This window comes from Diabrotica virgifera, chromosome 8 (genome assembly GCF_917563875.1).
Source record: "Diabrotica virgifera virgifera chromosome 8, PGI_DIABVI_V3a".
NCBI lineage: Eukaryota > Metazoa > Arthropoda > Insecta > Coleoptera > Chrysomelidae > Diabrotica > Diabrotica virgifera.
In genome coordinates, this window is record NC_065450.1 from 75,024,867 (window position 1) to 75,042,997 (window position 18,131).

General features: G+C 33.1%; 1 protein-coding gene across 1 annotated transcript; it reads left to right on the top strand.

Moving 5' to 3' along the window:
• The first annotated feature begins 8,218 nt into the window (after nucleotides 1-8,218).
• Nucleotides 8,219-17,879, top strand: LOC126889796 (nacrein-like protein P1). Its single transcript, XM_050658430.1, has 2 exons — nucleotides 8,219-8,336; nucleotides 17,449-17,879. The coding sequence occupies exons 1-2, from the start codon at nucleotides 8,334-8,336 to the stop codon at nucleotides 17,752-17,754; spliced, it is 309 nt and encodes a 102-aa protein (XP_050514387.1). The 5' UTR covers nucleotides 8,219-8,333; the 3' UTR covers nucleotides 17,755-17,879.
• The last annotated feature ends 252 nt before the right edge of the window (nucleotides 17,880-18,131 follow it).

The window sequence follows — 18,131 nt, forward strand, 5'->3', positions numbered from 1 at the left end:
TAGAAAAAATCGTTTTTTTTTTTTCAAAAAGGGACGCTTAGCGGATTTAAATTTTGTCTTGTATTTACTCTTGAGTTGTAGAAGATATTCCAACAAAAAAAGTTGAAGATATCGTAAATTAGATAGTAACATGTTTCAAGCTCACCGTGTATATTGTGCATGAATATTTGTGTATGTGAAAGCTCTGTGTAAAGTGGGTCCCGCTAAAGCTCACAATCGATTAAAAACAACAACGAATTATAAAACCGAATTGTTGCGTCGATATATTACAATGGATGAAACATGGCTCCATCATTTCATACCGGAGTCCAATCGACAGTCTGCCGAGTGGACTGCACGTGATAAACCGACCCCAAAGCATGTGAAGACGTGACAGTCAGCTAGCAAGGTTATCCTCTTCAGCCCCAAGAAAAGATTTTTTATTATTTTAACAATATTTTCTATTTTCTCTCATCATTTGTGAAAACAGTAAACGAAAACCTATAAAAACTATAAAAAAATTATTTGACAGACCCAATAGGACAGGTCCAGTATAATGGACATCAGGACTTAGCTTTCATATAATTTAAGTATGAAACTAAACATTCTCGTTCAGGAGAAATACACATATACATTTTGCATTTTGTACAAAATAATCCCGTCTTCTTAGTGCATCCAAGAGGTTTAGGCAACGAGGTAAGAATTTCTATTGCTGACAGAGCATATTGGCAAATGATCATTACTGGATTTTCTTACATTTATAGGCGGTAACTGGACAACTGTAGATCTTTTTACAGGAATTATGGGCACTTCATCTTCAGATGTCTCCGGTTCTCTTGAAATAGACGCAACAGCTTGTCTCCCACTTGGAGGCTTACCACCTAGACCTAGTGACCTTCCAACAAACAGCTTAAATTCCTGTAGATCCATTTGCTTTGATCATTATCGCTATCTTCACTGACGAAAAAATCGTTATCTGTCAAAATAGCCTCCAATGCACGTTCTATCAATATCGTTTTACTAGGTATCTGTAACTAAACTTAAAAACATGAGTATGGTAACATATTTTGCTAACTAAGTCCCAATGTCAAAAATGCTGGACAAAAAGTTTAGAGGACCGCTAGCGTGTCCAGTTGTAATTATATTCAAATATATATTTACCACAAATACGTCCAATCATCAAGTAACATACATTAAAAACAATCAATACTTTAAAGTACAGAAAAACACTACAACTTAGTGTATTTTTGTGGAACCACCACCACAATTTAAAAAGTTCCTGATGTAACAACAAACTACTGAAGTAGGCGCTGTTGTCAAATTTCTCAAACGAGTAAATTTTACTGATAAATAGGAAGTCTAATATGCTGCAATATAGGACGCAGCGATGCCCAACCCGAATAGTCACCGTGTAATAAATTAGTAAACATTGTCCAGCTGGCTGGACCTATGGACTTAGGCAGGGCCGGCGATAACGGGCCTGCAAGGGATGCACTGCAGGCGGGCGCCCCTGTTTCGAGGCGCCAAAATGAGCTTCTTTCCTGTTGGTGTTATACAAAATACTAAATTAAAAAAATCGAAGGGCGCCCATGCTAATTTTGCAGGCGGGCACCTTTTACCCTGGCACCGGGACTGGACTTAGGAGGTTATGGCATCAGTATTTTGGGATGGGAATGGTATAATATTCATCTACTATCTTGAAAAGGGAAAAATTATTAACAACGGCTATCAGTAACACTATTACATTGCATTCTTGGAGCGTTTGAAGGACGAAATCGCGAAAAAAAAAAGCTTCATTTCACATTTCACAAATCAATGAAAACGATGGGAAAATTTCATGAATTCGGCTACCGTATCCACCGAATTTGGCTCACAGCGACTACCACCTGTTCGCTGACCTCAAGAGAGTGCTCGCTGGAAACAGATTTAGCACCAATTAAAAAGCAATCGCCGAAACTGAGGCTTATTTTGACGCTAAAGACAAATTGTATTTTAAAAATGGTATTGAAGTTGAACCTTGCAAAATGGACACAAGTCCGGTTTTATTTTTTTTCTAGTATATCAAGGGGTACTTATTATGAGACTAACTTTTCCTTAAAAAATTTCGCCCCGGAACCCCCTTTTCACCCCTTTAAAGGGGGTAATTTGTGGTTTTTGCGAAACGTAGCCCTTCCTGTACGTTTTGTCAAAAATGTATTTAGTAGTAAAATGAAAAGGACTATATTTCCGACTATTTATTTCCTGACAGCATATGTCTATCACCCACCGTTCAGCGGGGGTGGCGCCCCAAAGTTGACAAATTTTTAAAAAAGATGTTTTTAAAAAAAATTATTTTTCCCTAACTTTAATGAAAATTAAGAAGACACCCTGCGGAAATTAATCACAAATAAGTCCAATTGAATATAAAATACCAACAGAAAAATTTTACCTTTGAAAAAAATAATTCAGGGCTGAAAGGGTTAAATAGGCAGCTTGGTTTCGTTTCGATTCAAAGGCGTTCTAGACCAGGGCGCATCTGTAAAAATATTAGTACATTTGGACGTTGAGAGGTGACTCAAATTTGTTTGCAGAAATTGCTTGAAAATAAATCAAATAATAATATATGAGTTATCCTCCCTCTCAAAAGGGTCCGAAACATTGTTTAAATAATCAAAATGTCAAAAAATTAAGGAAAAATTCGATTTTTTTCTTGGTTTTCTGAATATAACTTTAAAAGTATTCATTTCCGAGAAAAGTTGTACTAACATAAAAGTTGTGTAATTAAATTTTCTACAATATAGAATTGGTTCAATATTTAAAAAATAGTCACCCTTGTTGCAAAATAGCAATAATTGTGAAAAAAGCATACAAAAACAAGTATTGGCATTTTACATTTTTCAACCATTTATGCTACACTTAGGACCTTCATATTTCACCCTAAAAAACTTTATGATACAGTAAAACAATACTGTAAATTTCATTAAGATCGGTTTAATATGTTTTGCAAAATAAATTTTGCAATCCAGCTTTCGTAAAAAAAAATTCATTTCTTCAAAATGTTACAGGACTGAAAATAAAGCAGATAGCAAGTTGAAATTTTTTTTGCTTATAGAAGTGTACTGTACCTTTCATCTGCAATTTTGCAAAATTAAAATAGATTAACAACACGGCGTCAGGAATTTTTTTAAATAAACATAAATTATTGGTGCTACGCGCAGGACAGCGGATAGTTTGCTCTGATTGGGAATTCCAATGACCTTTGATAATGATTGATACATGTTAATTTTTATTGCATTTCGATATAAATAAATAAATTTGTTTATTTCAAAATAAAAACACATACTCTATCTTTTGATATAACACTTTTATTATCAAAAACTTTCTTTGTTCATATATTTTATATATATATATATATATATAATCTAAACCTTTCTACCTAACGGTGTAAGGTGCTCACATTCACGTGAAAATGGCGTGAAAATAAAAAAATTAGTTTTAATAAAAACTTTGACTGTGAATGAATAGCTTTACTTGCCTCTTATAAAGTCTGATATTAAATATCCAGATCTAAAAAGCCTAGCACTTTTGGTGAAGATCTTATATTACCAATTGCAATCAAAATTGGAGAAACTGTGTTTGGAGATAATTTTGCTAAAAAATTGGAGTTTATACCTCTATCAAATGATACTGTTGCCCGCCGAATTGGTGCTATAGCTGAATATGTACAGGATCACCTAATCAGGAAGTTGCGTGAAAAGCTGTTTTCAATTCAGCTTGATGAGGCATGAGGCAACAGTAGCAATAAATATGCTCATTTTATTGCCTACGTTCGATTTTGTGATGGCAGATCAGTAGTAGAACTACTTTTCTGCAAACCAATAGAATTGATAGCAAAGTCGCTTGCATTATTTGCTATATTAAATGATTATATAAATGATGCAAAAATAGAGACACTGTATGATCAACAGGCTTGAATATTGTGCTAACTACGGTTGTAACAATAGTTAATTATCTACATAAAAATGAGACCTTTGAAAACTAGAATATTTTCTGTACTTTGCAAAGACGTTGATGCGGTACATTCGGCATTATTATTTTATTGTGAGGCAAGCTGGTTATTACGTTGGAAATTTTTACAACGTGTTTTGAATTAATACATGAAATTGCCATTTTTCTATAAGAAGAAAAGAGGCCGCAAGCCAAGATGTTTCACGATAGTTTATTTTTGATGAAATTGAGTTACTTGGTTGATATATTCGAGAAACTTAGAAACTATTCGAGATATTTTGAACTTACAACTTCAAGGGGCCAAGACGAATATATTTGATACGAATGATAAAGTTAACGCTTTCTGTAGAAAATTGAAATTGTGGAGCAGAAATTTAAAGCAAAAAACCTAGAAATATTTGAAAATGTGGATGAACGTTTTAAAACTTACTAGGTTGAAGAACAACACGTGAAAGTTGTTTTTGTAACCATTGAAAATCATTTAGCAATGTTGACAAAAAATTTTAAAAGATACTTTTTTGCCGACGACCAATTAATACGTACCTAATAGTTATGAGTGGGTCTGGAACCCGTTTCAAATTACACCCGAAGAGCCCTCTATTGCAGAAGAAGAAACCTTCATAGACTTCACAGCATATGCTGAAATCAAGAAACAGTTTAATCCTAGATCCCTCTTTGAATTTTGGGCAGGGGTAAATGATTAGTTTTCTGCACTGAAAACCAGAGCGTTCCGTATACTATTACCGTTTTCACCATCCTACCTTTGCGAAACAGGATTTTCCGCGATGGCTGCTTTAAAGACCAAATATAGGTCGCAGCTAAATATAGAGAAAGAACTGAGAGCGTCTATTTCTAATATTACACCCTGTTTTGATAAGCTTTGCTCTGCAAAAGAGGCCCAAGGAAGTCACTAATTTACATTAAACTTGTTGATTTAGTATTCAGTGCTCATAACTATGTAAAGCTCCTTGTTCATGGGTATTTTATTTTTTTGTTAGTCAGAATTTTGTTTTGCTTTGATTTTAGTAAATTAGTCAATGTTTTAGGTGTTTTTTTTTTATTTTCACGCCCCCCCATTGCTAAAAACGCGCCCCCCTAGGGGGCGCGCCCCACAGGTTGAGAATCACTGGAGTAAGAGAATAATATATTAGATAAAGATAGGAAGAAATTTTGGAGGAAATCAACTTGTGAACACCGCTGTCCTGCGCGTAGCACCAAAAATTATTGTTTATTTTAAAACTTTTCTGACGCCGTGGTAATTAATCGATTTTAATTTTGAAAATTGCAAATGAAAGATACAGTACAGTTCTATAAGCAAAAAAAAATTCAACTTGCTATCTGCTTTATTTTCAGTCCTGTAACATTTTGAAAAAATGAATTTTTTTGCGAAAGCTGGATTGCAAAATTTATTTTGCAAAATTTATTAAACCGATCTTAATGAAATTTACAGTGTTGTTATACTGTATCATAAATGTTTTCTTGGTGAAATATGAAGGTCCTAAGTGTAGCATAAATGGTTGAAAAACGTAAAATGCGAATACTTGTTTTTGTATTTTTTTTTCGCAATTATTGCTATTTTGCAACTGGGGTGACTATTTTTTAAATTTTTAACCAATTCTATATTGTAGTAAATTTAATTATGCAACTTTTATGTCAGTACAACTTTTCTCGAAAATGTTTTAAAGTTATAATCAAAAAACGAAGAAAAAAATCGAATTTTTCCTTAAATTTTTGACATTTTGATTATTTTAACAATATTCCGGATCTTTTTGAGAGGGAGAATAACTCAAATATTATTATTTGATTTATTTTCAAGCAATTTCTGCAAAAAAATTTGAGTCGCCTTTCAACGTCCATCTCAAAACAAATGCGCCCTGGACTATTCATGTACATAGTCCCACTGAAGACGCCTGGAGAGACCTAAACGCACGCATGGGGATGGTGCATCACCTCTGAACCGTATTTAAACATAAGCTATTTTTAATAGTAATTTATATTATCGAATGGATTGCCAGACTTAAATGGAGATGGGCAGGACACATAGCTAGAATGATAGATGGGGATGGACAAAGAGGTTATTGGAATGGAGACCAAGTGAAGACAAAAAGCGTCGGTCGACCGCCTACAGGATGGACCGACGATTTAAGAAGGATAAATGAAAACTGGATAAGAGCGGCGCAGGATAGACAGGGATGAAAACAATGGGAGAAGGCCTATGTTCAGCAGTGAACTTTTGAGGCTGCATGATGATTTACCCTTTAGAATAATAATAATGTAGTGTAAAACTATTAAAAAATTAATCCTTTACAACAAAAAAATTTTTTTTTCCTTACATTACGCATCAACCACGCAGGGTTATTAGCGTGTATGGATTGTGTTACAAAATTATAACTTAAAAATAGATTTTAAACATAACAATAGGAAATTATAAAAAGCTCTAAATCTATACGAAGTAAAGTAAAATACTATATTTTTGGTAAGAGGATGCAGTCTTAAAGGAATGTGAAGATGCTTTTTGTATCACTGTCTTTTCCGAGTGCACTATTTAATGTTGGTGGTATGTTGCACTTTTTTCGTTGCACTTTATACTTCGGACACTGCAATAAACAATGCTTTACGGTAAGGACACTTCTACACAAATCACACACAGGTTGATCGGCACGTTGGAGTATGTAGTCATGGGTTAATCGAGTATGGCCAATCCGAAGACGAGTGAAGATTACTTGCTCTCTTCTGTTTTTGAATTGTGGAATTTGATTGTGGTTAATGTCAAATTCGTATGTTCGGTTGATGAGTCCCTCCATGTATCCTGCCATATTTTAAAAGTATTTACTTTGAAATATGCTTTCAGGTCGGTTTGTAGGGTTTTCATGTTCTCTTCTGCGTTTGGGTTATTAGGTGCATTCTTTGCAATTTTGTCCACAAACTCGTTACCTTCGATTCCAGTATGAGATGGTACCCAAATAAAATTAACTTTAATATTCATATTTTCTGCATATTTCAGTTCCTTTTTAATGAAAAGTAGTAGTGGATGATCAGAATAGAGTTGTTTTAATGCCAATATTGAGCTGAGAGAATCTGTGATAACGATGTTTCTCTTATTATTTTTGTTAACTATCAGAGCCAATGCTTTTAGAATAGCAAACAGTTCAGCGGAGAACGTTGTTGTATATGAAGGTAACTTATAAGCTGCTGTGTAATCTGACGAGTAGATTGCTGCGCCAGTTCCGTCTTCGTTTTTGGAGGCATCGGTGTAAACTTTGAAGCAGCTACCATATTTGCTTAATATTTTAAGAAATTCTTGATTGATTTGACTTACAGGCGTTTCTGATTTGTTTAGTCGCAATAAGCTGGTATCAGTAGAGGGAAGGCGAATTGTCCAAGGAGGAGGGGTTTGGATTGCGGAAATATCGTAGGTGTCTGGAAAATGAATACCTATTTTTGATAAGTCAGTTTGTATGCGGTAATAAAAAGGGTGGTCAGTTCTATTTGAGTTTTGAAAACAACTTTTAAAGCGGTCAGCAAATACGTTGTGTATAACTGGGTTATCTTGATTAGAGGATACTGCAGCTGCATAGGAAAGACTTAGATATTGTCTTCTAAACGTGAGTGGGATCTCTCCAGTCTCCCAGTATAGAGTTTGTATTGGACTTGTGTGGTGTGCTCCTAAGGAAATTCGAAGACCTGTATTTTGAATCACATCTATTGTTTTTAAGTACGTCTTTTTTGAGGAGTTGTAAACGATTGAGCCGTAGTCAAGTTTGTAACGTACTAGGGCCTTGTAGATATGTAGTAATGTAGACGAGTCGGCGCCCCATTTTTTGTTTGCAAGTGATCGTAACAAATTTATTCCAGGCTGACATGTCTTTTTTAAATATTCTAAATGTATTTTCCAAGTTAGTTTTTGATCAAATATCATACCGAAAAATCTAACTTCGTCTACATATTTAACCTGTGCTCCATTTAAGTATAAGTTCTTCAGTTGTATTTGGTGACATTTCGTAAAACACACTGCGTTGGTTTTAAGGGTATTAAACTGAAGTCCACTTGTGGATCAACAAAAAATTTGAATTATTGACTTGTTTTTTAAATAACAAAATCAATAGAACCATTAATATACTCTTAAAATGTTCAGTTTCGTAATATTCCATATTACGTAAGTCTAATACACAATTCGTATGCAAATAATTCCAATTGAATTTTTATTTATTACGAAAAGATTTAAAATAATTTGGGTTTTAAAAATAACCAAAAAAAAAAACGTCCAGTACAATAATATATAAACATCTGAAATAGATAATATAGATACAGTTCAGTTTTGAGTGACAATTTAAAACAAGCTTTACTTCAATTAAAGAAAACATAAAATGGTAAGTGTCTCTATACAATAGTTTTAGTTAGTGATTCATTATTTAAAACTGCAGAGTAAAGTTTTTTTCAATTAACATTCTGTCAAATGCTTGAAAAAATCAGATTGCAGTAAAACCTCGATATAACGGACTAATAGGGGGGACGGGATATCCGTTAAAGCCGAAAGTCGGTTATATAAAAATAGGTCAATCAAAATCAATAAAAAAATTAATTTTGAAAATATGTACCTGCTGTAATTAGATATACTGTACACATATGTACATTAAAAAGGTAGGTTTTAAGTTTTGTTTGCTTCTTTTTTACTTTTCTACTTCATCTAAAAACTTTATACAATATTCTCGTTTGGTTGCCAAAATTATTTACTCATCTATGGGTTGAATAAGCGATGTATATGTTTTGGTAAAAATATACAATCATAGTTGCCATCTTCTGAATGCCGAATATTTTTAGGGAGATAAGCAGGAGAGTTGTCTAAAATCAATTAACATTACACCTATTTGGGCGGTATTTCCTGTTCCTTTTGTTGAAATTTTCTCACTGCAGGTACAAATTCTTTAAAAAATCTATTTTTGGAAATATCTATGGTGAACCATGCCTTATTAGAGCTATAATATGAAACGAGAAGATGATGCATTATACATATCTTTAACAACTCTAGGTTTACCAAATTTGACAACAATTATACTGTGCCGAGACACTGTCCTTGCTGATTTTTCTTCCAGAATCCGATTTTTCATATTTTTTGCATGGAAAATTTTTTAACATTTGATCGGATTTTTTTCCATTATATCCGAAGTCCGTTAAATAGAGGTCCGTTCTATCGAGGTTTTACTGTATTACAGTGGAGTGTGGTGACTTTTTCTAAAGGGAAGCGATTCAATAAGGATATAAAAATATTTTCTTAAGGGTCGAGGGTCGAGCCACTTCCCACCTGATAACACTCTGATGCGCTATAGGGGCTCTCTATCAGCAAAGTGCTTATGTGAGACGTCCTGGGTACAAGGAGTCACACACTAAATCCTACCCCGATCAATGCGTGAGGCACTCTATTGCCGCTATTTCTAGTGACTATAGTGACCTATCATTGATCTGTATTGCTTGCTCGGGCCTTAAGTCCTCGCTCCGGGCTTCGTTTCCTAAAGAAGAGATATATTTAAATGTTTTTTTTTAAATTCCTAGGCATTTTCCACAACACACAACTTTCAACAATATGACACTTGTTTATACTTGAGCTCTATTCTAATATCAACTTCTGATAATTGTTGAATTCGGTCTTTTTCAATGGACTTGTAAAGTCTGTCTTCGCTTGTTGAATTTCTTGTAAAACTTTTAATGCATTTTAATACTGAAAAACTTCGTTCAACTGATGCACTTGTGACTGGGATAGTTTGTAGTAATTCACACAACTTGGACACTTCACACAGGGACTTTTTAAACCAGTAGTTATAAGAAATACCCAGATTTCTGAGTATATCTTTATCATTAATGTGAGTTGTTTCATAAACAACACTTAACTTATAATGCAAAGCTGGCATATCAAAATATTTTCATTATTTAATCGTAGTGAAATTAATTCCTCTGTGGGAAATTTTGATGAATTATAATTAGAAATATTAAATAAGAATATATTATATAATTCTACAAATTTTAATTCGTTAAAATTTTGAAAGCGAAAATTCATTTTTTGTAGAATGTTATCAAAAGGTCTCTCTGTTGTCGACATTATCAATCTTCATTCTTTTCTTTCATGTTCAAACCCCATATTTTCAGTTTTATCCCAAATATTTTTAAACTGCTCTCGTTTTTTAATTATCGTATTAATAAAGTCATCAATTTGTCTTATACAAAATGCAATGTCAATTGACTTCATCTGTAAAATGTCAAATAAAAGATCAGTAAAAGAAAAAATCTCGGCAAAAAATTTAAATCGAAATATTCTTTAAGCGAATGTATGTACCTAGCACCCCTTAGAAGCAGTAAGTCTGAGCATCCCACTCTTGGAAGGCGATCGAACGATCACTTCTGCAGGGTATCAAAATTCGCGAGACTAGTGGGTGCCGTCATTGAACCCTGAGCAATTTTTATACAGGACAACTGCATGACAAGCGGCGATTTTGAGATGCGCTTCTGTCAGGGGTGGACCGAGTAGTTGAATTGTGTGGATAGTGCATATTGAGTTCCTTCCTATGCGATTAATTTTTAATATTTTTCAGTGCCTATTGCCTAGGTAATAATATGTAGATTACTGGGATTGGGGAAAATTTTTGATAATTAAATATTAGTTAATAATGTATTTTGTTATATCGAAGTATATAATAGGGAAGCGGTGCTTCCCCCGCTTCCATGGACCGCACGCCTCTGCTTAGATTCTTTTATTCCCTTCTTAGTCCAGGAACCGAAGGTCACCTCTCAATTTTTACAGAATGGATCGATTTGATTGAAAATTTGAGAATAAATAGTCGATAGTCCAAGGATCAAAATTTATATGATGCTGAAAGGCGGTTTTACGATGGAAGTGGTTGCCACCCCATCTCGTGGGTGGAATTTTTTTATTATATTTTGGCCTCAAAAGTTGATAAAAATGTTCATTTTAAGCAAAAAATTGTGTCTACATTTTTTTGATAAAATTAATAGTTTTCGATTTATTTGCTATCGAAAGTGTTAGTTTTATATCGACAAGATCAATGTTTTTCCATGTTATACTCATTTACGGTTCACTCAATTTTTGCCGTAGAAAAAATTTTTTCAAACCAAGTTCTTGGAAATTAAATAATCTGCAATTTCATATTTTAACATTTTTTCGTATCTCTGATGCTAATCTTTCTATTCTGAAGAAAATGGCATTTTTTACCAAACTACAAAAATTCTTTATTCGCTTTTAACTCCAGTTTTCTAAAAACTAATCACTCTAAGCCCAGTCAAGCTTCTGAAATCTATTAATGATACATAAATAAAGAAGACCAAATAAGGTCAATGACTAATTTTAATTAAGGTGGTGAGTAGGCGGATGTTTCCGATCATTTTTTCGCTGAAAAAAATAGCGACTGACATTCTTTTTATTATAAGCCACTTAATTTGTGAGCTAGAGATTATTTTTTTATTTCAGGAGGTAGATATTTTTAAATACTTTAAATTAGTGTGAACAAGTTGTCCTCGAAAATTGCATAGTTTTCCCGTCTTTTGCCTTTGAAACTACTATATTTAGCATTTACTTTATTAGGTTTATTTAGGTTTACTTTATTTTTTCAAAAGGTAAATTTTTGTTTAGCAAAGTTGTTTTGATAAAACGAAAACTTTTTGCGTTATTAGCAGAAGAAAACTGATTTAAAACATTGATTTTTTCTAAAAAAAACGTATGAAAGTTTTTTGCTTAGAATAAATGTTTTTACCAACTTTTACAGTCAAAATAACAAAAAATTTCCACCCCAGAGATGGGGTAACAACCAGCCCCATGGTAAAAGCGCCTTTCAGCCTCATATAGATTTTGATTCTTGGACTATCCGCTACTTATTCTCAAATTTTTAAGTAAATCGATCCATTCTGTAAAAATTGCGATATTTTGTCCTATTTTAAGCTTCATTACTTGGGCTATCTGAAATTTATTATGCACTAAAATTGTACACATAACCTGAATATCCTTTTTTATTGATGTACATATAACCTGAATATCCCTTTTTATTTTTTGCTATTTAGTATGATAAGATTGATCCAAAAGATGGCATAACCCAGACATGCATAGTGAAAGTTCTCCTCCAACACCAAATTGTTCTATATGGTCCACATAATGTTCAGAAAAAAGTCACACCATTTTGAGCGTCGGGTTTGGGGGGAAGAGGAGGGAGAAATCGGTAAATTCGTAGTTTTTTGCGTTTTTCGTCAATATTTCTAAAACTATGCGGTTTAGCATGAACAACTTTCTATACAAAAATGTTCTACATAATTTGAAATAAAAAAGCATAATCTAAAAAGCATTCTAATGCATAATCCTTTTAAAATGAACGGTTCCAAAGTTTCAGAGGTAGTATAGTATAATTGGTCCAAAAAAAGGCCTAACCCAGACATCAAAATAAAAGCTTTCCTCCAACACCAAATTGTTCTATATGGTCCACATATGGTTCAGTAAAAAGTTACATCATTTTGAGCGTCGGGTTTGGGGGGGGGGGGAGATGGGGGAGAAGTCGGTAAATTAGTAGTTTTTTTAGGGTTTTCTAAAAAAATTATCTAAAACTTAATTTATGTCTAAATTAAGTAGACATTAAACTGTATAGTAAAATTTACTCTTGAAAAAATAATTTATTCAGTAGTAAGAAACTTAATTTTTTATGTTTTATGGCAAAATGGGAAATAAGACCTATTATTTAGGACTAGGTACGTATATCAGAACAAAAGTCACATAAAAATATGTTGTTCTTTTCTGCGGTATGAGAAAAGGCTTCATATCTCTATTTAAAAAATTAATAGGCCAACAAATAAATAGGTAGATAAAACGGGACATAAGAAACTGTATCCCATTTTATCCAACTTATAAGTGTCCCGTTTTGTCCAACTCAGACATTTTTCAAAACAAAAATGGCTGCTGCCTAAATTTGAAAGTAAAATTAGGTAGACTGCACACGAGAGTATTCGTTAATGACTGCTTAATTAAATATAATAGTCAGTGGAATTATATTTTTATATATGTAGGCAGTATAATGTAGAAAACAACGCACTTAAAAGTACAAAGTATCAAAAAAATAGAGTCACACAATTCTAAACACAACAACTTTTCATCAAATAGTGGCATCGAGGTAAAACGAACTGAGAATGTTAAAATGACGACTAAGAACAAGTTTCCGTCGTTGTCTGATTGATAGCACCACTAGTTGGGTCTCTAGGCTAGGTATCCCGTTTTATCCGACTATCCCGTTTTATCCAACTCCCCCCTACATATTTTCTTCTTATCATGTCTAGTTTTGTGCGGATTGTAATAATTCTCATAGTCTAGTACGTACTCATGTAGGTTTCTCTACATCTACTTTGACTTCCATTTTAGCGAACTTATAATTTTGAAGATTTTTCTGACTTGATCACTTGACCAATTTTCATTTGAATTTTTATACAGCTTCCTCTTCTCATTAATTTTTAAAGTTATACTTCTTTAGGCGCGATTAAGAATTAATTTTTATTATCCTGGTCTTATACGCACACAGACAGTATGTTGTTATGTGCTAAATCATTCACGTTATGTATGTATCGGCACAAATAAGGTTTGAAAAGAATAAAAAAAGTATTTTTAGTAAATATATTTATTAAAATTTTTGTGTTTTAGGACTTGTCTTGCTCAGGAGTAAGATAATAAGTATTAAATATTTTTATATTTTTATACTTCACTTGATCTATTTGTCACCGTGGTTTGTAATAACGTCTGAGAAGTCATGTACACAAAGCCCTGGTGGGTTATTGATAGAGAATTTGACTACAGATCGCGTAGTTCCCGGTTTCAAATACGGACACGGACGATTCTTTTTTTCTTCCTTTTTTTTATTGTTGGTATTGTTTTAATAAATTTTTTTTGAAAGTGATAGTATCAAAATTGGTTGACATCCTATCGTAGTGACAAAAAAACAAAACAAAAAACAAAACAAAAAAAAACTAAAATAAAATATAAAAAAGAATTTTAATATTAATATTAATATTTTTATTTGTAAAATGTATACACTATGTGTTCTTGATAAACATTAAGTAGTATAATATATTTATATTTTTTAACATAGTATGTACATTAGCTGTAATGAGTAGGTAAATAAGAAGTAAAAAATTGTAATAATATTATAATAACCAAGTTTCACTAATTGGCAATATCTTTAATACATTTATTTTTGATTGAGACTGGCTGAATGACCGTAGTCCAAGCCAAAAAGAAAAGAAAAAAAATTGGTTTGATAATTAAATAAAATACAAACAAACTGTTTTAAGTATGCTTATTTCGTTGAAATCATATAATAGAAGTATAACTTCTTACGTGCGTACAAAGTACACACACATTCATTTTTTTTTAGTTTGCTACTCCGTAACAGATCTGTTTATTCCCAAACTTCTTTCCTACAGTTTTATAACAAACTTCAAGTGCAACATGGCTTATAGTCATATTTTTCCAAATCTTGTTATGACTTCCAGCGTGTTTCTTTATATTCCAGATTATTTTTTCTTCTTTTATTCTCCTTCCCAATTTTTAATATCCACCAACGAATTTTTGTGGTCCTCTACGTAATTTTGATTTCATTTTGTTTCTAACTTGAATATTCTGCAAAAGCAACTTATGTTTTTGCCTAAAAATCGCACTAATTATTCTCTGCTGTCCTTCTTCTTCTTCAAAAATTCCTCTTATTAATGGAGGATGGCTACATTACAATTGCAAACTCTTCTCTGTGTTTTTAACTGTTCTTATTAGCTGTTCAAAATTTAGCACTGTCTATTGTCGTATGTTTCTTAGCCACGATAATTTTTCCTTCCTAGTCCTCTCCTTCCTTCTTCGATCTGATCTTTCCTTTCACTATTTGTTGAGCATATTGATACCTACTTATTATTTCTCAGTATGTGGCCTAGATATGATGTTTCTCTAACTTTAACTTCACTGTGTTTAAAAGTTTTCTTGCCTTGCTTATTCTATTCAGAACTTCTTCCTTTGAGGTATGCAATGTCCATGAAATTTTGAGGATTATCCGGTAGATCCACATATCAAAGGCAATTTATTTACGGTTGATGTTTTAATGTTCCACGTCTCAACTGCATAGAGAAGAAGCATCTCCTTAGAAGACTGCTATACTTAAATTCAAGTAAATCAATTAGTCTAATAAGTCAGGAAATAAAATTCGAAATTATTTATCCTCTGAGCTTTTTAAGTTGGAAAAATAAAGCATAAAAGAGTGGCGAAATACTCGACAAGGGAAATCTAAATTGCATTTCACGTCCTGTCGTTCATTATGATAATAATTTTAGCGAACTATTTCCTTTAATATCAACCAAAGGTGCTGAATAAAGTATAAACTATAAGAAAAGAAAAGATGGTTCAGATTTGATTACAGTACAGAGCCTCTATTATGTGCTTATACGTATTTCGCAATAACCGTTTCCTCATCGGCGCACCAGAGTAGAGGCACTGAACTGAAATCAAAACCTGTTTTCCTCGTATTGCGAGAGATGTCGATAGATTGCGTCTCAAAAAGTGGAATCATTGTATCGCGATGGTTTCCCTTAAATAGGCAGGGTTGTTAATATTCGCTTCAGAGTTGTGGCTGCATAGCTTCACTGAAGATGCATGGGATGCTGAAATAGCTATATGGAGATGGTGGTCCAACTCTGAATCGAATAAAAACAAAAACTGCCTTTATTATTCTAACTGTCTTTCGGTCCTTTTCCTAGACAGAGAGAAGGCAAATGCGTGGCCAAAGTGTCCTCTATTTGCTTTCTCCTATTTTCGTCGTCTCTTGTGCTTATATATTGTAAAAGCCAGAGATACAAGATGCAGCCACAAAACAGTTTATTAACGAAAAGTCTTGGATTTAAAATATTGTTTATTATATTTCTATTTCAATTATTCTAATTGTTTAAAAACTAGTGAACTTTGTATCTAGGGCTTTTCGTTGTTGTCTCAAAAGGTGGAATCATTGTATCGCGAGAGTTTCCCTTAAATAGGAAGAGTTGGTAATATTCGCTTCAGAGTTGTGGCTGCATAGCTTCACTGAAGATGCATGGGATGCTGAAATAGCTATATGGAGGTGGTGGTCCAACTCTGAATCGAATAAAAACAAAAAGTGCCTTTATTATTCTTCATCTTTACTCAGATTTGAGTATTTAGAAACTGTCTTTCGGTCCTTTTTCTAGACGGAGAGAAGGTAAATGCGTGGCCAAAGTGTCCTCTATTTGCTTTCTCCTATTTTCGTCGTCTCTTGTGCTTATATATTGTAAAAGCCAGACATACAGGATGCAGCCAGAAAGCAGTTTATTAACGAAATGTCTTGGATTTAAAATATTGTTTATTATATTTTTATTTCAATTATTCTAATTGTTTAAAAAGTAGTAAACTTTGTATCTAGGGCTTTTCGTTGTTTCCTCGTATTGCGAGAGATGTCGCTAGATTGCGTCTCAAAAGGTGGAATCATTGTATCGCGATGGTTTCCCTTAAATAGGCAGGGTTGTTAATATTCGCTTCAGAGTTGTGGCTGCATAGCTTCACTGAAGACGCATGGGATGCTGAAATAGCTATATGGAGATGGTGGTCCAACTCTGAATCGAATATAAACAAAAACTGCCTTTATTATAAAAACAGAAACTGCCTTTATTATGAAATCAAATCCTTTCACCCTTTCCGGGTAATTATCAATATAATTACCAAATATTCTACTAGCACCATCTATGAAACAAAAGTCTAATAAGTAAGGAAATAAAATTCGAAATTATTTATCCTCTGAGCTTTTTAAATTGGAAAAATAAAGCATAACAGAGTGGCGAAATACTCGACAAGGGAAATCTAAATTGCATTTCACGTCCTGTCATTCACCGTGATAATAATTTTAGCGAACTATTTCCTTTAATATCCACCAAAGATGAATAAAGTATAAACTAAAAGAAAAGAAAAGATGGTTTAGATATGATTACAGTACAGAGCCTCTACTATGTGCTTATACGTATTTCGTAATAACCGTTTCCTCATCGGAACACCTGGGTAGAGGCACCGAACTAAAATCAAATCCTTTTATCCTTTCCGGGTAATTATCACAATAATATACCCAGGTGCCTCGACGAGAAAACGGTTATTCCGAAATACGTATAAGCACATATAGTAAAGGCTCTGTACTGTAATCAAATCTGAACCATCTTTTCTTTTCTTTTTTTTAAATCAGATTAATTTGTTTCCTACTAAATTAAATTCTTTGCCAATATATCACAATTTATATTCTTGATTAATTTTTTTTCCTTTGTTCTTTCTTCTTAGTGTCTTAGACGCCCTATACTCTTCTTCCTTTAGGCTTGTATTGGTGCCAAAGACATGTTTTAAATATTTATTTCATGTTTTAATGAAAATATTCTGTTTATTATAATAGTACTGTTATATGTTTTTCTTATTTTTAGGTTTCTAAACTACAGATTGCGTTAGTTGTCTTCAGTTGCATCTCTTATTTTGTGCTAACACCTGTTGAGGGCCGAAACTTTGACTCACACTCACAACAACCAATAGCAAACAGCCCTACTTCGCCACTACAGGTACATAATCCTCAGGGCCATCATTACGGGAATAATGGGAATAACGGACACAACGGAAACCACGGTAACAACGGTCAACATGGACATAATGGGCAGAACGGAAATCAGGGACAAAATGGGCATCATGGACAAAACGGTCACAATGGACAAAATGGTCAAAACGGACACAATTGAGGAAATTGGCATCATGGTCGTCACTAGATAGATGCATAACTACTCTCTAAATTAATTTATTTGAAAACAATTAACTTTATTGTACAATGTTCAAAACATATTACAATTAAAAATATTTAGATCAAGTAGTGTATTTTAATATACAGTGTGTTTCAACGAAAATTTGATCCCTCCGGAAACTCAGAAACCAAGACTTTCTTCACAATTTTCACAAATTAAAAAACACGTCAATTTGTATTAGAAAGGGGACGAAATTTCATACAAAATTCATTACCTCAGATGTAATCCCCTACTGCCCCGCATAAACCCCCATTTTTTTTAAATAGCAAGTGTGATCGAGTGGCACATCATTTGAAAAGTATTTTTTTTTCTCTACA